The 27,503-nt window shown below is 40.3% G+C and overlaps 1 protein-coding gene across 9 annotated transcripts in view; it reads right to left on the bottom strand.

Moving 5' to 3' along the window:
• The window catches only part of LOC129779042 (protein dachsous), a 269,924-nt gene that overhangs the window by 142,887 nt on the left and 99,534 nt on the right, over window positions 1-27,503 (bottom strand). For all 9 annotated transcript variants that reach the window (XM_055786289.1, XM_055786292.1, XM_055786286.1 and 6 more), the window contains one exon: window positions 10,041-12,081. In XM_055786289.1, the coding sequence (XP_055642264.1) occupies window positions 10,041-11,936 (1,896 nt within the window). In that variant the 5' untranslated portion in view covers window positions 11,937-12,081. The remainder of the gene's footprint in view (window positions 1-10,040; window positions 12,082-27,503) is intronic.

Below are 27,503 nucleotides of genomic sequence, written 5' to 3'. Positions count from 1 at the left end.
TTCTGATATTCACTGCACGGGTTCCTCAATGCTGTTTGTATAATCCTACAGTGAAATCACCCGATACAGAGAGGAAATATTAAGTGTGGCTTACCTATTCCACCGTTGTCTGCTGAAGGAGGAAATGAAGTGGGAATGTATGCTACTACTGCTGCTATGATATAACACCAACATCACTGTTATACTGTCAGCTGCGAGGGGTAGGGTATTGTGCATTTGATCTTTCTTCCACGCACCTCACATGGACTTCATTGCATTTTGAAGTGACTCCCCTCCAAAATGAATTCGTTTCTCTCTCTCATGTATCCCGTATGCATGTATAGATATTTGAGTTCAACATGGTTTAATATACAGGGGAGGTGCGGATAAAACGAACAGTGGGGGTATAATGGTTGATTTGTATAGTTGCATTGTGAATTTTAAATGTTGTCCTATGACAATGAATACTGATCGAAAGTGAAGTAGGGAAACAGAAACTGAAAAAAAACGCGATCTTGGCGTGTTGATTGACTCAAAAACGCACATTGTCCTTCGATTAGCCGATGTGAAACGTTCGTGAGTCTTGTATTCTATTGAGAAGAAAATTGTCGCAACGCTATATCGGTGCGAACAATTCAGAAATATGAGTGCAATCATGCTTTTATTGACGTTTCTCGTCTCGTCGTCTCATCTCTCGTTGTGTTCGTGTCGTTGGTGAAATCTTAAGGAAAACGCTTTGCACATTTTCCATCTGTCATGCAAGGCGATAAAAAGCTTCCAGATCACCGCATGGGCCATGAACCATGTTTGTAACAACAATATCAAACAACCACCCATGTTTTGGAATCCGATTGGTTTGAGGCTCTAACGGATTTCACAATTCGGTCGAAATTGACTTATGCATTTTGAAATCTGTTTGATTTAATCTTTAGTCGTTCTACGCATATATGGCAACCTTGCCTTGATGCAAAACAAACGTCAAAATCAGAGCAGAAAAAATGTTAAGGTTGCTTACGAGAAGACAAGAGACGCTTCTGGAGGCATCCATTCTTCTTCTGAAACCACAAGCCGTGAGAAATCTGATCAGACATTTCTTCAAAATTTTCGACATTTGCTTCTTTCGGATATGCTCTGAAATGCTGAACTTGGTGACGTAGTATTCCTGTTGAGGGAGTTGATGGACGTCGGACTTCTATAAGGTTTCATCATTCATCACGACGAGGCACGATGTGATGAGCAGCTGAGTGTAAAATTTCTGGCCACGGTTTTTCGATGGCATTTTGCTTCTCATTTAAATTTGGTACCGTAAGCACTTTGTAAACATGTAGCTCAGAACGTTTCATACGGATTTATTCCCGAACCCATTTCACGGTGAAAACGAAATGAATGGCACGCCATTGAACTACGTTATACGAGTTAGTGAAGCGTCAAACATAAGAATAAGGGTTTTGGCAGAATGAACACCTTTCAAATAGAAATTTTCAATGAAAATTAACTTCTCCGTTTCAAATTAGTGTTCAATGTGAATGGAAAACCTTATTTTCTTCCTGTGGTAAAATAATCTCTTACAAAAATTGTATCGGAAGATAATTTTTGTTATAATGAAAAGTTTTAGTGGAAAACTAATTTCGCATCCAGATGTCGACACTGTACCGTTGTCATCACGGATACACTTCATTTCGTTTTCACCGTGAAATGAAACCGGGAATAGAGCCCATAGTTTTCAGGACGAAACAGACTGACTCGCAGCGTTTTCTAGCGACATGTTTGGCAGGCGGTTGAAATTCTGAAAAACTTCCTAGGCCACCTTTTTCTTAACGATGAATTGAATAGAATCTTCTGCAATTTTCATTCCAATTTTTTCTGGACACTTTTTATGCTTAAAATTTTTTTTAAGTCTCAATTGTATTTCAAGAAAAATTGAGAAACGAATTTCCGCCAACTGAAGATCAAAACACAAACGAAACAAACCGTAAGCCTAATCACTGTGCTAAAAACCGCAGCAGCGGAACTCTTTTTATTTCTAAACCGCGCCAACAGCAACGATACGAACGGCAACAGGTTCGTCTCGGCTCTTGCTACATCGAAGCTCACTCATTGAAATCATATTCAACATAAACGATGCATTTTTCTTAAATATATGTATACGCAAACTGGAAAGCTCCGGAGAACCGTACTCCACTATCAACATAATAAGATCTTTCGCTTATATTTTTAAATTAAATGCGCACACACAATCTCGCGGTCTCTCCATCCTCGTCTCGGCCCTCATTTCGTGTCGTCCCGTCTCAACCCAACGTTTTTGCGTGGAATCATCTTTCTACGACAGGTAACCTCGCGGATCCTCCCCACGGAAGCGCGCAGGCACATGAAGGGGAGGTTTTTCTCATTTTCGATGAAATTATTTTTCATCTCCTCCGCGCTGCGCTATTTGCCCCAAACTCTTCATTGGAATTTTTAGGGGACTGTTTTTTGTTTTTTTTTTGTTAATTTTCGAACAGGTTGGAGCGGGATGAACAAATTGTCCCATTTTTGTAGCCGGCGAATTCGAAATTGATACATCAGGGGACATTGGGCGAGTGAACCAAATGAAGACTTCTAATGCTTTAATCGAATCAATGTTCGTTTTCCATCGCCACCAGTTATTTATGTGGTGAGTTGAATACAATGTTCTTCAATACTACTTGTATATACTCAGCCATCTATCGTACAATCTTAATTTTTTCTCAGAAACATAATCTGTTAATAATAATTACTTCTCAGCTGATAATTATTTTCAAGAAATTCCAACATGCAGAGGTGTTAAATACTTTTTAGTACATATATTGTACTAAAATTGTTATTCATCTGACTAACTGTAAAGTGCCAAATGCTGTCTAGCTGTGTCTAGCTATCTAGAAACAGAGAAACGAAAATCTTGATCCTGTACTTATAATTCAAATAAATACAATAGCAAAATTTCTAGTAAAAATACACAAACAACAAATTTGAGTATAGTTTCAAATGCACCAAAATAAAAAAAAGGTATATTTCAAATGCCCATGACCGGGGGAATGGGGTATCAAAAAGTGGGTCCCGACCGGGAGAGAAGAAGCATGCTGAAAGAATTACGAGTTACACGTTTTCTTCAGGTTAGTTAAAAAAGGCAATTTATCGGGACCGACCCGGTCTCGCGACGACCAGCCAGGTCTCGTGCTCGTGGTAGTACACCATCCAAACCCGGACGGAACGGGAGAGAGCCCCAAAAGAAAGCGAGCAACTAATACTTCCCTTCCAAAAGTGTGGTTGTATTTAGCGGGTAGAGGGTTAAAGCCCGTCGACGCATACACCCACAGGATGGCCACCTTCATGGTGTGTGCGCAGGGCACCGCATTGAGCATGATGATGAGATCGTCTTTGTCGTGGTCTCGGCTTGTTTCAAACCATTGAACCATTGTCGTGGCAATGCTGTGGATGCTGCGCGCGCGGTTCTCTACTCACGGGAACGCGAACGCGACGAGTTTTCTTCTGCTTCTGCTTCGTGCTCGCGTTCGCGTTCGCGTTTTGCTCGGTTCTGCGGGCATTAGGCTAGGTGTTTTGGTATTTCGAAATTGCTGTGGTAATTAATGATCCGCCTCACTGGATCTTGTTGGGTTCGTCACCTGTCAGTGAATTTGAGAATGTTTATTACTCTTCCACTACGGTTTTGTTGTTGATTTGGTGATACGCCGTTAATATTTTCACAGCGTAGTTTCGAACAAGTTTGCGCGGAACGGGAACGGGAAACCTATTGCTACTACTAGATTGAACGATTTCTTTTGGTGGGACCACCTACCAGAACCTATTTCCCTCAATATTGATTGTCTTGTTTACTAGTAATATTTGATGGTATTATGCATTTGTTATTACATTTATTCAATATAACATAAAATCTTTATTTTTAAGCAAATGAAGAGAAATTACGAACTCAGGAGGTCTCACCAATAAAGTGACCAAAACGACACACCCTCTACCATATACCCATCTTTTATTAAGCGACACAATATGAATACGAGCTTCTGAAATTCTGTGTTTTTCAATAATTTCAGTCGTATTCAGTTGCTAGACTTTCAAGTTGGCAGCAGAGCGTTTTTTGTGTGTTGTCTCACCTGGCGGTATACTTCTAGTTAACGCTTGCATTAAAAAAATTGACAAACTTTATCAATTTTTTATCGTCATCGCATCATAGTGATCCATGAGTTATCAAATAAAATTTGACAGCGCTATCAGTTGAACTGCGCAAGACATGACGAAAACAGTAAAGTGGCAGCGCTCCATGGTTTATGCGTACTGGGAGCTCCATCCCGTTGCGATGAAGGTGGACATCGTCAAGTACTTTAAGTTCGCCGGATACGCCCGCTCCGGTATCTATAATATCCTGACACTTCTGGAGAAGAATGAGAACATAGAACGAAAGTTCCGGTCGATCGATGGTGCTACGCGATCGTAAACTGCAGCTTTAGAAACGGAGGAAAAGATGGCTACATCGTCCCGGACTTTGGGTCGGGAGGTCGGACCAGACAGTGAAAAAATACTTAGCAGAGATGGACATCATCATGCGGAAAAGTAAGTCAAGACCGGCCGTGTCGGAACAGCAAGCTGCGATCCAGTAACGAAGGCTGAAAGTGATTGAGAATGGAATTTTTCCGGTGAAGCGGAACGTCGCGGTCGTCATTGATGACGAGACGTATCTAATGTTGGATTGCAATGACTGGCATGGAACTAGTAACTTTACGTCCCAACCAGAAAGGTAAGTTCCGACGTAAAGTACATCTCCCACACCAAGATCCCAGAGAATATGTTTCTGTGACTAACCATTGGCGAAATGGGGATGTTAAAGCCGCTCTACTTCCGTTCGGAGCTTGTGGTGAACGGAGAAATTTCAAGTTTGCCGGAGGTTGCCTCCTTCATCAAAAAAAAAAAAAAACTATCTGGTAAGCTTCCTTTCCTTCTCATGAGATATTTCATCGAGCAGGTTTTGAAGAATCATCTTGAACGGAGCTTGGCCATATTGCTTCCAGCTGGATTCTATCTCGGCTTATAAGGCGGAGAAGACTGCTTTCAATATTTCTTGATTGTTTAATTCGAAATAGATTTCGACGGAGAAAACGACGTTCAACGATTAGCCTGATGTTCTCAAAAATGTCGGATGGTGTTCGGCGTTTTTGGTTGTTCGGAACAAAAAAAAGTTTCGTAATAATCTACGCCATGAAATAGTCATGAGTATTGCAATATTTCTTTCCATGGCAATCAAACAACAAGTTCTATGAGTTGTTTCATTATGACTAAGCACGATATTGACACGTCCGGATGATGGTTAAAATCTGATAATTGTTTACAATTTAACTTTAGAAACAATTTTCATCATTTTCCTGAATATACGAAGCTTTTCGGAGTGCGTAATCATGGACGATGAAACGATCAGTATTATACTGTTCGGGATGTTGAGTGTTGACGAGGCGGGGATATCAGTTTCTACCGAAAAGTTCGATAAAAAGATAATGATTTGGCAAGATTTTTTTGAAAGTGGCTTACTTTCCAAGCCGTTATTGACCTTCCACAATGAATACCTCTATTTACGTCGTATCTGCCCATGATCCAGAAGCATGATCACCCAGTACTATTTTGGCCGAATTTGGCATCAGTTCGCGTCACAAATATCATTCCGGGGGTTTCGTTTCAATTCCTGATCGAGCCGAGGGATTTTTCGCTAAGGAAGAAGTTCCTCTAGGATATAGTCTATCCGAAAGAATGCCAGAATCACTCAACCAGTTTATGTGATCCTAGTACGATCGAAGTAGGTCATTGCACAGAAAAGATTGAAAACAAGCTATGGATTATTAAAATTGTTGACGTAGGACTGCGTCTTTGGTTTCTAAATAAGGAGGTCCCTCTTCGAATAATGTAACGAAAATTTTTTCTGATTACAACACAAACATTGAACACTTATTATGCTGGTTGGGGTTTGACTGAATGTTGTATCTTCCGCTCTTCGCTAATATATAGGAGAAGCGTGTAATACACACCCCCTAAGCGAGAATGGATTTATCTTGACTGTGCTCTCAAACTTTTAGGTAACAACTACGTCAGTACGTAGATTAGTTAACCCTAGTTAAATTAGTTAGGTTCTGTATTTTGATACTGAATAACAAAAGTGCTACGAATTTTATTTTGTAAAGCGGGCTAAATTTCCAACCATACGGTGTTAAATGGCCCAGCAGAAGTATAATATGCCCATGAGTTGTTTCTCTCAGAGACTATAAAGCTCAGAGAAACAGCTTGTATGAATGAGAGATTCCTTCAATCTATTCCCTTTATGACCACCAGCGAAGAGAAAAAACCGTTCCTCCGGTGAGCGTGTTCTCCCAATAATCGTGCATTAATTCTCCAGTCCGCGTTCTTGTTTTCCTGCATTTTCTGAGCACATAATATAGATGCCAGATGTGAAGACATGTTTTCGTTGTCAAGACATTTAATTTTGTGAAAACATACTGAGGTAATTTCAAAGTATGTGAAAACAATTGTTTATGTGATTTATCGAGCATGATTTAGAAATATCGTGATGGTTTGCTCATTTTTGTTCATTATGATTACATTTGAAGACATTTATTCGTTCCATGCAGAGATATTCGAAAAAATCATCTGGCATCCCTCACATACAAGCTATTTCTCTCGTGAGAATGTTTACGGCCGAAAGCGAGCAAATTGCCCCGATCGAGGGTATGCCATACTGCCCGAGGGAAAGCTGACGCGGAATATATCAAATTGAGAAAGGAAAGAATCCTTTCTTACCATTTTATTCATCTAAGATATTCACTGGAAACTCCACTCAATAGATATGATCCACAGTTATCGCCTCTGAATCGGTTTCAAGCAACAAAAACCTTGTAGAAAATTACATCGAAAATCGCTTCAAAGAAAATTATTTTTCTTATTTTTTTAAATCATGTAACAAATGTAAAACTTTCATGGTAGGATTCTATCATTGACTAGCACGTTTGCCTATATCCAATGAATTTCTATTCTTGCTGGTTTACGAGAAAACCAAGCGGGTCAAATTGCCCGACAGGCGCGTTTTGGACACATCTCCTCTATGAATCGCGCTTCGATGCAACATGATTTTCCGAGCGGCGCGTGAATGGGCATAGCAACAATATTCCATGCAAGCTTACTCTCGAGTTGTATAGAATGGAGGAATGCTGCTTGTTGCCCAAGAAAGCATATACATACAAACTAGAAAATGTCTTATCTAATCTAACGATATCAATGCCAGGACATGAATAGTTATGAAACTACATATGTTTGTGGGGTTCCAGCTATCATTCAATGTAGTTCTTGAAAATGGTATTGATACCGCTAAACGAAATATCGAAAGAAGCAGCCTCTGTTGGTATCAGTTTACAGAATTCACACAAATTTCACAAGGCAGCACTCACGGTTATATCATTCCGGCTGGTGTTATAAGATATCTAATCTGCATCACCTGGTAATATAATTATTATGTGTCACTACAATGTTTCAGACAAGTATAATATCGCCAAGGCAAGCTAGCTATTTGAACATAAGTTTAAGTATGCACGATAATGGCACACTATTGCATTCAGTTAAATTAAATAAACGAAAAAAGGCGACCGAACGTTTAATATTTCAGTAGGGGATTTATAGATAAGGATTTTTATTTATATTCATGAACATCACTACAAGAAAACCAGAGGTTGTCGAGTTTTTCGTGTTTATGTTGGAATATCAATCTGATTTTTTTTCTTCATTAGTTAACTATTGAAAATAGAAATTATCATTGAATGGTTCCGGATTTTTTCTACACTGCAACTCTTACAACCCGTTTGAATTTCAGGTCAGTTCATATAACAAACAGTTTTTCTAGTGCCACCATTGGGGATTTTGAATGAATTAAATTTACGTATTTCTGAACAGTTACAAGAATTTATTCAAAAGCAATTGTCCTCAAAGTCTTACGTCAAGTTTCCGTGTGTGCCTCTAGGCCCAGACCTTCCCACTTTTTTTAAAATACTTTTCCGAAGAAATTTTCCATATGACAAATACTTTTGTACTTCTTAATTTGTAGTTAGTGTTTTAGTTACATAAATCATTTACTCCCATTATCATGATTTCTCAATGAAGGAAACTAAGAATGACGATTGATTTTTTTTTCTGAATCACTCTTTAAAGCGAATTGAAATCACATCGCATAGTAAAATAGCGTCCATGATATATTAATGCGTAAAACGAATACTTATGTTCACCAGTGCACTGTTTATACCAGAGTTTTGGAAGGCGGTCTGGAGTTGATTGTTCCTTGTGAAATTGTTTAATGAATAACATTACAGGTATAAATAAATGACTAAATGAATATTGTTTGTTTCACATTTTTTCAATTATACGAATTTGATCGGTTTTTACCCAGTTTTAACTCAACAGAATTTGAACCTCTATTGAGGTATCAGTTGTTAGAAATTGTATACATTTTTGGACAATGACCATTTAACCTTTTGGGGCACGGCGGTATTAAAAATGTCCCACCCTTCTTGATGCGTAATAACGCATAGTGGGGCATTTTTTGACCCATCTAGAAATATTAGAATAGGTTATATTTTTGGCAAGGTTTATCATCACATGATACCAATTTTTTTCAAATTTGAATGATATAAAATTTCTGTGCAACATGGGTTTATTTTCAAAAAAAATATGGCTCAAAGGATTATTGGTATGGAGCTCATTAAAAGCATTACAATGAATCGTGAACTTAAAACAACTGACACAAATTCTAAAGGTCAGCTTATGACGATGATCTTTTCTGTTAAATAATTCGGATAGAACTTTTAACAGTTCGGCTCGAACCATGCAGAATTTCCTCTAACTTTTCCAGAAAACTCAAACCAACTCTTGAGTCGAATCTTTGAATGACAGAATTTTCGAATAAAACATGTTTTTGTCCCCTAAAACCTTCTTCTCACATTCCGGCTGCACCGTTCGGTGCTGCTGCCGCTGCTCCAACTTCTCTTTAGGTGGCTCGACTCCACCGAGGCATTCCTTCCCGGGTCCCGGCACTCTGGGCTGGTGTTGAACTGTAAACCAAGTGTGAAGAGAATGCGGGAAAGAAGGCACACATAATTGATGAAGCATCGCACGAACGAACGACCGAACGTACGAGCGGAAGGGGAGAGGGAGGAATGGAACGAAACGAAAGAACTTCAAAAAAAAGTCAAGGGAAAAACTTCTCCGCTTCTCCGAGTGGTGAGAGTGTAGTGGTGTTTGCCCGAGATTACCCACGACTGATCGCGGGACCGACCGCCGAACACATCGACAAATAACGAGAACTTGCTGATCTGTTCCTCTTCACCTCCACTTGTGGAGCGCGCGCGGTGAGGAGGAATGAACTGATGAGGAGGACGAGGGCGAGGAACATTTCGCCGTAATCAACGGCACACGTTCCCCCGATGGGAGCGAAGAGTTGGAAAGAACGGGTGCAACAAGGAACAAGAGATAAAGTGAGTGAGTGAGTATAATGTAAAAACAAAAAAAGAAAATCGGGTGACTCCTCTTTTTCTAGTAGATCGGAATTCCGACGGGTTCAATGGGCTAATTTTTCTACGCTCGCCGCTGCCGATCGACTATCGATTTTGACCAGCGTGGCGTCGAGCTTTTCCTCACTGTGTCTTCTCGTCCGGACTGTGGTTGAGACCGCGAGATGCCGGCGCAAGTCGATGCGACTGGAAAACGGACGGACAAAATACAGAGAGGGAAAAAAGCGTGTGTAACCATAAGAGAACACGCAAGGAGCAAGCGAACGACCGAGCCGGGACCACGCAGCATCCAGCAGCAACAACCCATCGCGGAGATGAATATTAATATTTGTTGAAATTGAATATAATAAAATTCCCGAGATAAGAAAATCGCGTTATAATCGAGAAAGGAAAGGAAGTTTGTTCGGTTTGTGAGTTTATGATCAGGATGAGAGAGAGAGGACTGGAGCGGAATGGTGGTGGAGGGTCGGGACAAGTAATTTAAAATTAAACACTCACCTTCAGAATGCAGCGTCCTTTAGGTTCATTCTCCGCTACCGAGACGTTGTAGAAGCTCTGATCGAAGATCGGCTCGTTATCGTTGACGTCGTGGATGGTGACCAGGACCGTGCCGGTGGAGGACAGTGGCGGGAAGCCATTATCTTTCGCCACCACGATCAACTGCGGCACCGGGTCGGTTTCGCAGTCAATGTGAGCACGGGTCGTTATCAAACCGGAGTTAGAATCGATCTGAAACCATTGCGAATGGGTATCGGGCGTGTCCATCAGCGAATATATGATGGCCGAGTTGTTCCCTTCGTCTTTATCGATGGCGGTCACCTGGATAACCGAAGTACCCGGATCTGCCACTTCCATCACGTTCGCGTGGTAAATTTCCTTCTCGAAATCGGGTGCATTATCGTTGATATCCGTCACGGTCAGGAAGATCGTTTTCGCTGCATGTAGCGGAGGATTTCCGGTATCCGTGGCCACCACACTCAGCGTATAATTAGGCTTAATTTCACGATCCAGCGGGAGCGACACAATCACCAAATAAATAATATTATCTCTCGTAGTCAGCCCGAAATGGCCTTCACCACCGGACAGCGTCACATTCACATTCGAGTATTCCGTCTTCGAGTCCGGATCATTCACTGAAATTCTCGCCACAAACTCCCCCGGTTGAGCACTTTCGGAAATTTTCGGAGTCGCGTCATCACTCAAAAATATCACATTTATTATTGGCTGGTTATCGTTCACATCGGTCACACGTATCGACACAAAGGCAGTAGTTTCTAGCGGTTGCAACCCACGATCCTTGGCCACCACAACCAACTCGTGCAGCTCTTTGGTTTCGAAATCCAGCGGTTTGTTGACCGAAATCAAACCCGTGTTCTGGTCTATCCGAAACATCTGATGCTTATCACTCTGTCTCCTGTTGATCGCGTACTCTACCAATCCATTCTCCCCCGCGTCCTGATCGGTCGCATACACTTGCAGAACCGTGGTTCCGATTGTTGCGTTCTCCGGAACGGTTGCAAAATAACGACTCTGATTGAAGATCGGCTGGTTGTCGTTCACATCCTGGATCGTAATGTTAACAGTCATCTGTCCCCGGAGTGGAGGATTACCACCATCCAGAGCCTCTACAACGAGGCTATAGGCTGGAGTGGTCTCTCGATCGAGGAAGCCGTTAATTTGCAGATCCAAATACAGTACACCGTCCCGTTCCCGATGCGAGGACAACCGGAAGGCGTTATTTACATTCCCGGACACGATATTGTACCGTTGGGTATTATATCTGCCCAGATCCGAATCCCTCGCCGGGTTCAACGTTCTCTTCACGTCCCGTGGAGTATTCTCCGGGAACTCAATGTTCATGAGCGCGGTCGGAAAGGTCGGCGCATTGTCGTTCTCATCCAACACTCGTATCACAACGCGAACGTTTTCACCGCTCAGCGGAATCGCCACCAGCGAGTAGGATGACCGTTTCTCCCGGTCCATCAGGACCTTCGTCCGGATCTCACCCGTGGTGTGATCAATCGCCAGATCGGTATCCACGGCACTTCCCGGCACCGGCACTATCAAATATGGTGGCCCGCTATCGACCCCATGCAGAAACTCCCCAATAAACCCGATCTGGTGCCCGATGGGCACTCCTTCGGAAACTTCCAGTTCCCGAACGTGTTCGGCACTCGCAAGCCTCAGCAGCGACTTCCCTCCGCCACTATCCCCGGCGAAGGCACATATCATCAGCAGCAGCCACAGGAGGGACATTTTTCTGTGGCGGAAGCGGAAGCAGCTGCTGGTGTTCTTACCCATCGCTCGCATTCCGACGCTTTCTGGCGGTGGGGCGGCTAGAGGTGATGGTGGCGGTCTTAACGATGGCGATTGACTAGTGGCAGCAGCTGGCATGATGCTGCTCCGGTGGATATCACCGGCTAGAGTTGGATCGGAGGACGCGCGCGAGCTGGCGTCCTGACAGGGTGGGGTCCATTGCGGGCGTTCTCCGGGGTGCGTCGTCGTGTTAGCGGTGATTTTGAGAGCTCTTGAAGGCAATCTGTAAAAATGTGAAAAGAGAGAAATTGGGGTTAGCAAAGTAAAGAAATTGAATTATATCTGTCTATCTATCTACAGGAAAACTTCGATATAACGTACCCTCGATATAACGTACATTTTACCTCGATATAACGTACCCATTTCCAGAGTGTAAAGGGAATTTTTTTATAATATTTTTTTCTGAAAGGACGATGAATTATCTGTTGTGTGATGCTAAAACATGGCTTGTACCTTTAAGCATTCCCTAAATGCAGCTGGTTTTATGATTTCGGATTCTAAATGAATCAAGCTTGAATCAACAGTACGAAGGGAAACATCATGAGAAAGGCTGGATTCGCCTTCTAATTAAATTTATTCATTAACTTTACTAAAACAGCAACGCATTAATGTATTATAGGCTACGTTTGTAGATTCTTTATTATGCTTCGATATAACGTACAATTCGATACAACGTACAATTTTGAAAGCGAAATGTACGTTATATCGATGTTACCCTGTATATTAATTAAAATGGATATCTGTCTGTCTGATTCTTGTCGACTCGGAAACTACTGAAACGATCGACATGAAAATTGGTATGTAGGAGTTTTTGAGTTCGGCGAAAGTTCTTATTATAGTTCCCCCCTCTTTTAGGAGGGGGGGGGGGGTGTCATACAAATGAAAAACAAATTTCTGCATTACTGGAGAATTAATCAAGCAAATGAAACGAAATTTGACATGTGGAAGTTTTAGGGTGCAATAAATGATTCTACGGTGATGAGATACTCCTCCTCCTCTCTAAGGAGGGAGCGAGCTAATGGAGCCAAATTCGGCTAGGGAAGGTTTTAGGAATCACGAAACGTTTGTATGGTGAATAGACACTCCTCCCCTCTATCTGAGCCATACAAATCAAGCATACATTTCTGCTTAATTCAAAAACTAACCAAGCAAACGGAACCAAATTTGGCATGTGGAGGTGTTAGGGAGCAAGAAACATTTTCAAGGAGGATCCACACTCCTCCAACCTTTCTAAAGGGGGGCTGCCAAAGAAATCAAACATAAATTTCTGCATAACTCGAGAACTAATCAAGCAAATGAAACCAAATTAGGCAAATGGAGGTTTTTGGAAGCAATAAATGTTTTTATGGTGGTTTGCCAATCCTTTCCCTTCTCTGAAGAGGGGGAGAGGAAAGGGTGCTGAACAACTCGGAAACTAATCAAACAAATGGAATCAAACGAACTTTACGGGAATGCTTTGACAGAATACGGATGCGTCGTTATGGATAATGAAACATACTGTAAGGCCGTTCTCGGACAAAATGTCAAGCCTCGGATGATCGGCAGATTGTCCGAGATTGTCCAGAGGTTATGACTCTCGAAAGAGTTGATTATTCGGTATGCAGTCTACAAGTACTGAAGGAGTGTCTTCAGAAGATTGCCTGTCTTCTAAAATTCGTCCAAACACCACAACTATGGTTCCCAAAGAGAGAAAACCGGTCAATCCCCCCGGAGGTACGCCCGAATGAGGAATACTGGTAGATTGTGACAAACTTTTACTCTGATAAGATTCTTTTATCGTGCTCTCTATTCTAAAACAAACCGGGAATTACTTTCATCATATGAAATCGTTGGCGCCATCTATTGGCTAAATGTCGATGACACCCAAATATTTCCTCAATTTCAATATTGAAAATCTAATAATATCATGTTCCAATTTTCCAAACTTAAATCTGTGTTGTGCACTTGGGTTTATGTAGACCAGAAGAGTAATCAGTTAACGGCACCGGTGATATAGTGGTAAGCGTGACTGCTATACCATCCTACGCCTAATATCACTTCTTTGGAATACGATCCGGAACAACGTGTGTGTTCCTTCGCATGCGATATGAAACTCTTTGACGACGATAATGGAATCGTTCCGACACGGTGTAAACGAAGTATTACGAACACTACGTAAGTGGAAGAAAAATGAGGAAAAGTTCATCCGAAGTGTGAACTTCGCATCACGACATCGAAAAAGTTTATACTTGCCGTAGATTTATGACGTTTGTCTTTTGGATGCTAAATAGGAATCACAAGAAATGGAATATGTTCGAATTCGATAATATTTGTATTTTTTCGATAACATTTTATGTGTCCTTTTACTTATTGCTAGTCTTGAGGCTTTTATGGAGCAAACACGCAAAATCAACTGTTGCTCCTATTTTCTTTCCGATTTTCTCCGCTCACCTGCTGTAAGCCATGAGTAGGAAATATAGGTTCCAAATCGTGACGTCGAAATTTGTATTTATATTCAATTGGCTAACACACAGTATGTGACAGCGTCAAACATGTCCGGATCGCAATGCAATTTGCGGTCTACTAGGTGTGTCAAAATGTCTAAATCACTCTGCAGTCATCTTAAAACTGTTCAAAAATAAAACAATACGATTTAAACGGTTTGTGAACTCTATTGATTACGACATTTTCCTATTTGCGTTGGAGACACTGACTTCGTGTTGTGCCATTTGGAAAACGAAATTAACACATTTTCGACAGAATATTCATGAATGAAAATTTATTCGGGTATAGAGAAAAAAATCATATAGCTACAATTTCTACCAGAATAATTCAAAGAACTACTTGGAGCTTCTGAACAATGTTCTTATTTCATTTATAGAGGACATAATGGATAATAACTTCATCTTCCAACGAGCTGGTGCTGTAATCCATGTGAGAAAAAATTCGATGCCATGGTTTTCCAAAAATATCTAAGTTTTGAACTGGTCAGCAGCTTGTTTAGGTTTTGATCAATCACATAGAGCAGTGATTTTCAACCGGTGGGGAATTCCCCCCTAGTGGGGAATTTAGTTATGAAAAGGGGGAATTGTGCACCCGTGACCGAGTGGTTAGCGTCTCACATTGTCATGCCGGGTGTTCGGGTTCGATACCCGTTCTGGCCGGGGGATTTTTCGTCAAAGAAATATCCTTCGACTTGCACTGCACTTGCACGCGTATTCTAGAGCTTGCCTCTCGGAATACATTCAAGGCGTGTTATTTGGCATAAGAAATCTCAACCAAGCATTAATAAATGACGCTACTTAATGCATACGTTGAGACGACAAAAGTTCCACAGGGAACGTTCACACCATTCAAGATTGAATATTGCACATTTACTTCGCCTTCGACAATGATTAGCAAAAATCGTTGCAAAAACCTTATTGCATACGCTAAAATTTGCGATCCTCGGCAAACATTTCCAAATCTGAAATGTAATGTTCAATTGAACACATTCGCAATGTTTGGAAGACTTTCGTCAGTGAATGAATGTGGGTGTAAAGTAAGAGAATATCACTAGAAAAACATAGGTATAGGGTATATAGGTTTCCTATAATTTCATGGGAAATGTTTTTCCCTATGGACCATAAAAGTAAACAAATGAAGAGTTAGGTTTATTACATCGGTAAAAACATAATAAAAATTATCAGGAAAGTAAAATGAATGGTTAGTTATGGTATTCTACGAAACAATTTCGTTTACTTGTGTAGCACAAGTGTACATTGCACATCACACATTTATTGTGTGGTCGGTGTTAAGTCAGACCGGACCATGTTTGACAGTTCTTTTTTTATTCGTTCAGAAAAACATTTGCTGCCTTGGACATACATTTTGACATTCAGTAAAAAAATATCGATTCAATAATAACAATTCGTAAGGTTTTTTGTAGAAGGAAAAAATATTTCCCTTGGGTGTGAAAGGGTTAAATTACGTTCGGTTGATTAGGTTTTTTGAAATGCTTGTTATCTGATTATTAATGTGGCCGTGTGTTTGTATGTGTGGTTTAATGTAGATCCTCATTTGTGATACTAAAGGGTGTGTCACATCAAATTGCATCACGGAAAAAACGCTGTAGAAATTTAATTTTTAGGAATTATATCTTCAGCTTTCGCTTATAATCAGATAAGAGTGTATAGCTCACGTTGGCCATGCTTCACTGTCAATTTTTCGTAAATTTGGAAAAATGTCGTCGAACGAAAAAGAGCGTTGTGAATTAATCCTGTGCACTCATTTCGAGAATCCGGAGTTGTCACATCGGGATATCGGTAAGATGCTGGGAATCGTCCAATCCACGGTCAGCAGAGTACTAAAACGATATTTCGAGAACCTAACCATCGACCGGAAGGTGAAGAACGGCGAAAATGGATGCTCCGTCAGTGAAAAAGATCACAAGCGCGTAGTTAAGCAGTTTAGACGTGATCCGAGAAGTTCGGTCCGGGATGTCGCCAATAAGCTGAATTTGTCAAGTTTATTCGCCCAGCGGACCAATCAGCGGGAGGGCCTGCGTACATACAAGGTTCAGAAGGCTCCTAACCGCGACGAAAGGCAAAACATGGTGGGGAAGACGCGAGCCCGGAAGCTGTACACCGAAATGCTGACGAAGCCGCATTGCCTGGTAATAGACGACGAAACCTACGTCAATTGCGGACTTTCGTCAGCTGCCGGGCCTGTTGTTCTTTTCCGCAGAGGACAAATTCAGCGTTCCGGAGGAGATTCGCAAGCAGGAACTATCCAAGTTTGCCAAAAAGTACATGGTGTGGCAAGCGATCTGCTCTTGCGGAAAGCGGAGCGCCCCCTTCGTGATGACCGGCACGGTAAACGGGCAGCTTTACCTTAAGGAGTGCCTACAGAAGCGCTTACTACCACTATTGAAGCAGCACGAGGGCCCGACCATCTTCTGGCCGGATCTCGATTCGTGCCACTATTCAAAGGACGTGTTGGAGTGGTACGAAGTCAACGGGGTCACCTTCGTGTCAAAGGAAATGAACCCGCCCAACGCGCCGGAGCTTCGCCCAATAGAGAAATATTGGGCGATTATGAAGCAGGCCCTCCGGAAGAACCCAAAAGTTGTCAAATCGGAGGCGGACTTCAAGAGAAAATGGATTTCTGTTCAAAAAAAACTACAACCTGACGTTGTACAGAACCTTATGGACGGGGTAAAGAGGAAGGTGCGAGCATACGGGCTTGGGTATGACTAAAAAGAAAATGCCAAAAGTTGTTTAATAGTTTTTATTTTACTGTCTAAAATTTTCAAAAGGATCGGTCTACTGGGCGAATTTCTACAGCGTTTTTTCCGTGATGCAATTTGATGTGACACACCCTTTATGCTGCCGTTAGTTGACTCGACGGAATGAAAATCTTCAATCCCTGCTGCTATAGGAAATGACTCATACAACTGCGAGTTATGAGGAATAATTTTTCATGCTCAAATATTAATTTCATATCTAATCGGGAAGGAGCATTTCGGGAGTAGTCTGAGGATGAAAATAGAATTTAACAGCATCTTGTTTTGTCAGTTCAGAGAAATACAGCTATAGGTTTCAAAGAAGCATACTAACAAGTTTCTTGAATATGAAAACTGATCTACGGCCCAAGATTTTTGTCTTTGCTATAAATGCTTGAAAACTGAATCAGGTTTGATTGTTTCTTCAAGTTTAGCGACTTCAGATGCTGTAGAATATGAAAAAAATATTGACAAAAAAACCTATTCATTACAGCTTTGGTTTGGTACTAATATGTAGAATAACGATCTGAAAGCGATGAAAATAGAGAGCCCATCAAGGCAAACTAACATACAGTGATTCAAATCCGTAATCGTACCCCACCATGCAGATCTATTTTCCCTTCTTTTGAAAATCGCAATCAAGCTTTCGGAACATTCTATTTAGATAAAATCATAGTGTCATATGAAAATTAAAAGGTTTGCTATCTGTTTTCAGAATAATGGTTTTTATTTCTCTAAAAATGGCGAATGTGTGTGCTAATGTATGAAAATTGGCTCAAGCTCATAATCGTACACTGATTGAAATCTCAACTCGATTTCGAAGGCGTTGGCCAATTTCCTAATTCCATCATTAGTATGCTATCCCTTATTCATTGCAACTATCTTTAGCTGTTTTTAGCCTTATCTAAGAGTTTTTTGGTGTATTCGGAAGGAATATTTATCATTTTTTTCATTAAGTGGTTTTAAAAAGAATAATTTCTAGAAATTTAATGGTTTCTGAATTTCCTACACAGATAACTTCTTTAGTTTTTTACTGGAATTGATGTCGGAAGATTGTGGAGGAATATCAATAACTTTTGAGCAATTGTAATGTAACCATGTGCGAACTTCATATGTCTTGAGCTCTGGGCCATTGTCTTGGCAAAACTTGAATCCTCGATTCCATCACGATTTGTTGACACTTTGCTTCATATTTTCCTTCAGGATGTTCACGTAAACATTCTGATTCAATACACCATGGTGATAATCAAATTGCTCATACATACACCCTCATACCATCCCTCCACCACCGCAGTGTTTAAATGTTGCTTTCAGATTTATTTACGTTTAATTCATCGTTGGCCTCCTTCATACGAAACGATAACCATCGGAGCCAAAAATATCAGATTAGGACCCATCTATGGAACCAGTAAGACATTGATGTGTTCCATGCTGTTTGGAATAATCAAATTGGAGTTACTGATTTTTTTTTTGCTTAGAAACGGTTTGTCCCTCTGTGCTCGGGCATTCAAGCTGCCCTTCCTTGGTACATTACAAACTTTTTGTTAGCTCAATTTGGTTTTTATCGATGGTGTAATGGATCAAAATGTTCACCTGAACATCCTGAAGGAAAATATGAAGCAAAGTGTCAACAAAATGTGATGGAATCGAGGATTCAAGTTATGCCAAGACAATGACCCAGAGCTCAAGACATATAAAGTTCGTAGATGGTTACATTACAATTGCTCAAAAGTTATTGATATTCCTCCACAATCTTTCGACATCAATCTCAGTGAAAAACTGAGGAAGTTATATGTGTAGGAAATTGAGAAACCATTTAATTTCTAAAAGTAACGTTTTTAAAAACCTCTCGATGCAAAATTGATGAATATTCCTTCCGAATACACAAAAAAAAACTCGTAGATTCGGCCAAAGACAGATAAAAATAGGTGCAATGAACAAGGGATACCACACTAATGATGGAATTCGGAAATTGGTCAACCCTTTCGAAATCGATTTGAGATTTCAACCAGCGTACGATTATGAGTTTGAGTCAATTTTCGTACATCAGCACACACGTTCGCCATTTTAGAGAAATAAAAACCATTATTATGAAAACAGATAGCAAACCTTTTAACTCTCATATGACACTATGATTTTATTTAAATAGAATGTTCCGAAAGTTTGATTTCGATTTTCAAAAGAAGGGAAAAGAGATCTGCATGGTGGGGTACGATTACGGATTTGAGTCACTGTATATTATTGTGGCGACAGAGATAGGCAAAACTCAATAGTTGAACGAAAAACGTTGAGTTCGCAGTCCCATTGACTCCGCTTGCAAACCACAACAACACCATTCCAACACGGAAAAGTAAAATTAAACAGTTTTAGCTTTTTCCTACTGGTGTAGAGTTCGCTATTTTTTTTCAGTGAAAATAACGAATTATAACTTTATGCAGAAACTATGAAAAATATGATTCCATTGAAATGGCAATTTACAAAAGATAATGATCTGAAGCACACTACCCTTAGATTATGAAATGCAATGGTCTTAATTGTCTCCCTGTCTTGAGCTGATAGAAAATCTATAGCAGATGGTTGAGTCCATGAATCCTGATTTCTATCAGCACATGTCGAAACTTCCCTGAGTAAAGGCCGAGAAAAGTATGAGAAACAATGGTCATATTACCAAATTATGACGATTAAGTCTAAAGAAATAATTCTCTGAAGGAAGTGGACTTATTCTATTGACACTAGAATGTTATAATGACATTAATAATGTGTGCATTATTTCAAATTTGGCTTTTATTTTTGGAAACAGCCATTCATTTATCAGCACCGCTAGTGAAACCGATTCAAAGTCTCGCTCAACCCTGTAAACAGCTTTGCTGCTACCACAACAAACTAATAAATTGTCTAAATATTTCTGAGCACGATCAAGCCATCAGAAGAACGTCAAAGCTAGCCACCGAACGTACCGCTCGCCAAATATTTTGACAACTGTTGACGTAATGCAGCCGCGATTACAATCGTTCACAGCTTGCTGTGTTCTGTTGGCAAAACACTGGACGGAGATTAATTTTTTTTCTTGTTCCCGCGCCGCACAAATGACCACTCTGCATCTTAATCAATCCCTTCTAATCATTGGCGCAGGTGAACAACATGAACATTCGGAGCTGAATCGCAAAATTTTATTGCAGTCACTTCGCCCTGAGGGGTCCCCCAACCGGGTATAGACGGACGCGCACAACGCGTATTATCGTGGTCTCCAATGTTTTTTTTTCTTTTTCTGTTATTTCATTTTATTGTATATTCCCAAATAACGACCATGGGATGAAGTGAGGCCCCGGTCTAATGAAAACAGAAAAATCTCAGACCCCATCATCGAGGCTATAAAGTACGTGTGAGACACAAAAAAGGCTCCCTCTTCAGAAGGGGGGCGTTCAACTCTGGAATCTTCAACTCGCGAGTGGTGTATTTGATTTTGCTTCGCTTTTTTTTTGCGACTTTGTTGAACGAGCGAACAAACAGAACACAAATAGACTGTTTTGCACAGTGTTGATGGTGGAGCAAGAAAAAAAAATAAAAACAAAGTAAAACAAATAGCTTAGCCGGTGGATCGCCGGTGTGATCATCCACCTTTTTCCTCCATACTTAATTCTATAATTAAAAAATCATTGTTAGTCATCTCACAGCAGCGGAGAGGCGAATAAATTTCTGCACGGCACACTCTCATCGCATTCCATTCCGCGCCAACCAACCATCCAACGATCCCTGGGAGGGATCGTGGAAGATTGCGATGCGGGGGAAACGCGACGGTGCGGTGGTAGACTCGGACGACGACGACGACGACTTCGAGATTGTCACCAGAAGTTGTAGCCGGGCAGCCATAAACACCCTCTAAAATATGAATAAATTTAAATGATATTCCTTTGTGACATTTAAGCTGCTCACGATCAAGTTGGGGCTGTGGGGAATATTGTCCATAGTGATGTTGTGCTCTTCTGCGCGCGCTGCCATGCTGCGCTGGAGCTGCGTGACTCGAATGTTGATTGTGGTAGGTTGTGTTAGAAGCTGGCAGGGATATCTTCTCCTGTACTTTGGTCGGGAGGAATTTAATTCGTTTTGTGTCGATGAAGTGAGGCTTTCCTTGGAATGCATTGGATTCCTGAAAAAATTGTTTGGTGATTTACATGATGAGTCTGTGAAAAACACTCGGTTGATTGGGCGAAAATCAACGAAATGTGAACTCGGTGCTTACATTGGAAACACGTCTGATTACTGTCAAAAAAGTTTCAAATTTTGTCAAAATACAGATCATTTCTGCAAAGAAGGCGTTTCAACAGGCTATCGTTACACGAATTGACTAATATCACACAATGTTCGAAGTCCGATGGCGCTCCAGTAATATTTGTTAATAAATTGAGATTTCAGAGAGGGTGAAGAACGATATACCTCCACAGATTCTAAGCTCAGAGTTCTCGTTCATTCAAGAAACTGTGCAAATATAAGAGGTTTTTAACGAGGTACATATGTTGTATTCATCCATTTTGAATCAAAAGACAAGAACAAAATATCCTAAAAGCTCATGGAAATAAAAGATTTCGTTGCAACATTTAGGCATTGTTACAAGGCATTGAACCAATCTGATCTTGGTCTTGGTCTTGGTCATGCATTTATGGCAAAGATCCTAACTTGCCCACATTTCTGGAAATGTAGCTCTGCAGTATATCTGACAAAGAATCGAACAAGCTACATTCGGATTTTCAATCAGAAATTATTGCTCATCTGGATTCCGTGAACTAACAATCCAGTGATATTTCTTTGAACTATCCCAAGAGGATGCAGCTTTAGTTCACAATGCGTTCCTTGTAGAGTGTGGATTGTTTTCCCCTACAGGATGAATATTCAGACAAGCTTCCTCAGCTCGTAAGCTATTCCCATAAAGGAATTTGAACCAGTTTTTCAATGCCATGTATGAGTCTTACTTTAAAACCTCCTTGAAAGCTTTGAAGACTCTTAATCCAATTGCTCAAACATAGCTCTGCGATAGCGGATCAATATTTTGTGTCCATGATTTCTTTCAATCGCAATCAAAAGGGGTTTCTAATGTAAAAATATTTGGAATCATCCTTCTATCAGACTCAGAGACCGAAGCTTCTCCGGAACATGTATCCCGTATTCCGTGATTCATTTTTCGCCTCCTCGGTAATAACACACATGTTGGTCATATGTTCCCTTGTTGTCAATATACGTACTGCACTGAGTATGTATCACAAACAACGTGAAACTCTTCATTCGCCTTTTTTATAATTCGTTTATTTTTACAGGCTCAGTTATATAAGTTTTAAGGATCCGAATTCTTAGCTATATTTTAATAACTATATATAAACAATTTCCTAATTCTATTGTAAGTAAGGTAGAAAACCGATTACTCGCGGTTGAATCGAGTTTAGAAGAATGACATATTTTTTTCAGTAAAAGAATGGAATATAAGGAGATTGTAACAATGTTGATGTTCGAACTCAATCGCATATAAATATATATATATATATATATATATATATATATATATATATATATATATATATATATCGAAATCTGTCGTTATGATATATGTTTTCATAGCAGCTTTATATCCTTTTTTCAAGTGTTGACAGTTCTTCAGTTTTTGAATTGTTACTTCATTAGTTTCCTTCTTAATTTATTAAAACTATTACATTTTTGTGGGTACCAGAAGCATTGTATTGTTTCTAAAGTCTGTTTCAGTTAGAATTTGGTCGCATTAAATAGACCATTTCGTAGCATAGGAATAATGTACAAACAGTGAATATATCATTGTGTTGGTTTTTCCTTGAAATCCAGAGAAAAAAAAACATGAAAATTCTTTGCAGCTGTTCGGATGAATTTTCGAATCTTTCGTGTGATTCCACCGATCATTTTCTGCACAGTACTGCTGGTAACCGTATTTACTATCTTATCCCACCACTTTTTCATTTGAGCTGTTTTTTTTATGGTTCTGTCACATTTCTTCAGTTTGCCTTTGATAATAATATCTCTCGATGGGATGATAACACATTTGGAGGATTGATACCTTTTTCAATGGAATCGATATCGGTGGTATACCACTTGACGGCACATCGGCTGTGATGGCAGCTTGCCAAGTGATACTAGAACTTCATCGGACCTTTGTGTGATCGAATGAATGGCAAAATCATGTTCTGAAGACACTCCTCTTTGTAATTGCTCCATTCAATATTGCCCGAGTGATGAAAACCTTGGTCTTCTCTCCACAACTACAGATCCTTTTGCCAAATCATCAGCTTACGGACAAATTCTTCTGCGTGAACAAATTTGACCTTGCCAAGCGTACCCGTACCCTAAAGGTAAAATTACTCTAACATGTCTGAAAAGAATTGACGGTTCGATCACTTTTTCGGCGTTTCGATGCCTTTTTTGTAACGTTCTTACTATGCCTCACTCCCTCGGCAACTGTCGAGTGATTTTTTTCTGAATATAATCAGAACAAAAATAAGCTTCGAAATCGGTTTTGCAACGACACGATGAACGCTGTTTTGAGATCAAAAGATTTGTTTAAACAATCTAGATTCAGAAAAACTATGTTCATGCATCATCAAAAACACACGAATGACTCGCAAATGTAAATATAGTATTTGTTTTTTTAGTAAATGAGTATTTTTTTCATGCTAACAAAATAGATTTTTCTCTACAACGAATATTTTCGATGGTACATATTTTTGGAGGAAGTACAAGATGTACAAAAAAACAGATGAGAAATATTTTTAACCCCTCTGGTACAGATGAAAATATGGGCACACCTGATTGGTTTCGCCCGATCCAACGTAAGGATCTCCCGGTAACTTTTGAGCACGGAACTTTTGGAAATTGAGTCGATTTTGGAAATTTCAGAATTTTTGCGATCGTTCCATCGCCGATAACTTTTGAATGTGTCCTTCAAACTCTATGATATTTTCACTACTGAATAAACAAACCATCCGAATCGAAACACAACTAGGGGCGCTGCAGTGAATAAAAATAAGCTACCAAATTTTAACTGAAGCACACTTTACAGCTGGTGGCCGTATGTGATTACCTCTAGTATCGTCGAATAAATAATTACTATACCAATCAATGATACTAAAGATAAGATTATGCTTCAAAAGTGGACTTGCAAATTCAATACAGATTTCAATACAGATTTTTTGCGAAAAAAATTCTTAGGGCAAAACACAGATAATATTATGGCAACCCTGGTTTTGTGCACCCTATTCGTACCAAGGCGTCTCTATATACACCAGGTGAAACAATCATATGAAATGCACTTTCAGTCATATTGGAATTGCTGTCGGTATGGTTTACAAACAGCATCAGAACGCTGCCGGCGGCTCTCTACAAACTGCTACGAGGTTTCGAATAATGCCTACTATGTTCGGCTTTCGCGAATTTATGTGAAAAAGAAGGGATATTCTGTAGAATTTCATTCTCATTTCCACTACTCTCGCATGGGAAAATGGAAAAATGGCGTATCCTAGCAAAAACAAAACAAACAACCCCCGCTCCACAAACCGTAATCCCCTTCTTATTGAAGTGATTATGTTGCTTCACCTGTTATACATTGATTTAAGCGCCTTGATTCGTACCATGAGCGATCGAATTCCCACTTCGAAAATGTGTATCTTGATATAGAATGAGTTAAGATTATATACATAAAAATGTGCTCTATTCACTTAGGTTAATTGCATTTTCAAATTTTTTTTTATAATTTGCAGTTTCCTGAATGTAACATTTTCCACATACGTATTTTTAACGAATTATGATTTTTGTAGTCTAATTGAATTTTCGAAATATTTTTCGACGAACGTTACGCTGTAATTGTCATTGTTACTGATGGAAGGTTTCTGCTTAGTTATCTCTTCTTCTGTTATTCGATCCCTCGCTAATCTACTGATTGAAATAATAATTCTTGCATCAACATTTCTTCCTCCGTCGTAGAGATCCAAGAGTTTGGTAAATAAATTTTATTTGAACAAAATACATAAAGGAATCCGATTTGTATAATAAAGGGTGTGTCACATCAAATTGCATCACGGAAAAAACGCTGTATAAATTCGCCCAGTAGACCGATCCTTTTGAAAATTTTAGACAGTAAAATAAAAACTATTAAACAACTTTTGGCATTTTCTTTTTATTCATACTTCGAGCCCAAGCCCGTATGCTCGCACCTTCCTCTTTACCCCGTCCATAAGGTTCTGTACAACGTCAGGTTGTAGTTTTTTTGAACAGAAATCCATTTTCTCTTGAAGTCCGCCTCCGATTTGACAACTTTTGGGTTCTTCCGGAGGGCCTGCTTCATAATCGCCCAATATTTCTCTATTGGGCGAAGCTCCGGCGCGTTGGGCGGGTTTATTTCCTTTGGCACGAAGGTGACCCCGTTGGCTTCGTACCACTCCAACACGTCCTTTGAATAGTGGCACGAAGCGAGATCCGGCCAGAAGATGGTCGGGCCCTCGTGCTGCTTCAATAGTGGTAGTAAGCGCTTCTGCAGGCACTCCTTAAGGTAAAGCTGCCCGTTTACCGTGCCGGTAATCACGAAGGGGGCGCTCCGCTTTCCGCAAGAGCAGATCGCTTGCCACACCATATACTTTTTGGCAAACTTGGATAGTTTCTGCTTGCGAATCTCCTCCGGAACGCTGAATTTGTCCTCTACGGAGAAGAACAACAGGCCCGGCAGCTGACGAAAGTCCGCTTTGACGTAGGTTTCGTCGTCCATTACCAGGCAATGCGGCTTCGTCAGCATTTCGGTGTACAGCTTCCGGGCTCGCGTCTTCCCCACCATGTTTTGCCTTTCGTCGCGGTTAGGAGCCTTCTGAACCTTGTATGTACGCAGGCCCTCCCGCTGCTTGGTCCACTGGACGAATGAACTTGACAAATCCAGCTTATTGACGACATCCAGGACCGAACTTCTCGGATCACGTCTAAACTGCTTAACTACGCGCTTGTGATCTTTTTCACTGATGGAGCATCCATTTTTGCCGTTCTTCACCTTCCGGTCGATGGTTAGGTTCCCGAAGTACCGTTTTAGTACTCTGCTGACCGTGGATTGGACGATTCCCAGCATCTTACCGATGTCCCGATGTGACAACTCCGGATTCTCGAAATGAGTGCACAGGATTAATTCACGACGCTCTTTTTCGTTCGACGACATTTTTCCAAATTTACGAAAAATTGACAGTGAAGCATGGCCAACGTGATCTATACACTCTTATCTGATTATAAGCGGAAGCTGAAGATATAATTCCAAAAAAATTAATTTCTACAGCGTTTTTTCAGTGATGCAATTTGATGTGACACACCCTTTATTGTTGAGAAATGTATCATATCCTTCGTTGTTTTCTGGTAGCTTTCCGTTATTACTGCGAGAAGATCCAATAAACATATCTTGAAACAGGGCTATGGAGTCAATTTCTTCAATTAGCAATAATCCCACATCGGATGTTCCTCATTGGGTATGATATCGCGCTACGCAGAACAATCTTTTGTGTGTATTGATTGAATTACTGATTAAACTAGTGAATGAATGAAACTATTTACGAATTCAATTCATGCATTATGGTAGTAGTTATCGCAGCAAATAGTAATCAACATTTTGCCCTTAGCGGTATGCGTAGAAGTTCAGTGAGCTGGCGACATGAAGAGATATCTTCCAACGCAGTCTTAAATAATCGATCCAAAGCGTTGCATTTGTACCCGCTTTTGTAGATCGTGTTAGCAAAACGAATTCCGGAGTGTAAAAATGCATGAGAGTATAAAAGTATTGCCGACTTGAATGTATCTGCAATACCGATTTTCCCAACTTCTTGGTTTCGGAATCTGTATTGGGAAAACACATTCCGGTTTGCAAAAATGCAAAAGAGAACAAATGTACCCGCAGCTTGCATGTATTTTTCAATGCCGATTTTCTCAGTTTCGAAATCTGAGTTAGGGAAACATTTCGATTTGCAGAAACGCAAGCGAGTACAAAAGTACCCGCAGCTTGCATCTATTTCGCAATTTCGATTTCCCCAGGCTGGTTTTGAAGTCTGTGTTAGGGAAACATCCATCCATTCTAGCGATCGTACCCCAATCGTGGCGCAATCACAACTGGGTGGATTTCCGAGCGGAACTCGCTGATATACCGATTGGTGTGATGTGTGATGTCTGTTTTGAAAGCCATTTTAGGGCTATTGAAACAAGTTTTTGGATCAAAAAATAACAAGCATATAACGCGTAGACATTTTGTCTTTAGAATGAAGTGTTTATCATACCATTTCGTTCAGTAGTTTAGGAGCTATTAACGCTCAAAATCCCGTTCTCCGGCGTAACGCTTTCGTCTTCGAAACTTTGAACTTAAAGGGTGTGTCACA

Source organism: Toxorhynchites rutilus, chromosome 3 (genome assembly GCF_029784135.1).
Source record: "Toxorhynchites rutilus septentrionalis strain SRP chromosome 3, ASM2978413v1, whole genome shotgun sequence".
In the NCBI taxonomy this organism is placed as follows: Eukaryota; Metazoa; Arthropoda; class Insecta; order Diptera; family Culicidae; genus Toxorhynchites; species Toxorhynchites rutilus.
The sequence above is the reverse complement of the archived record's forward strand: the minus strand, read 5'-3'. Positions and strand labels throughout refer to the sequence as shown.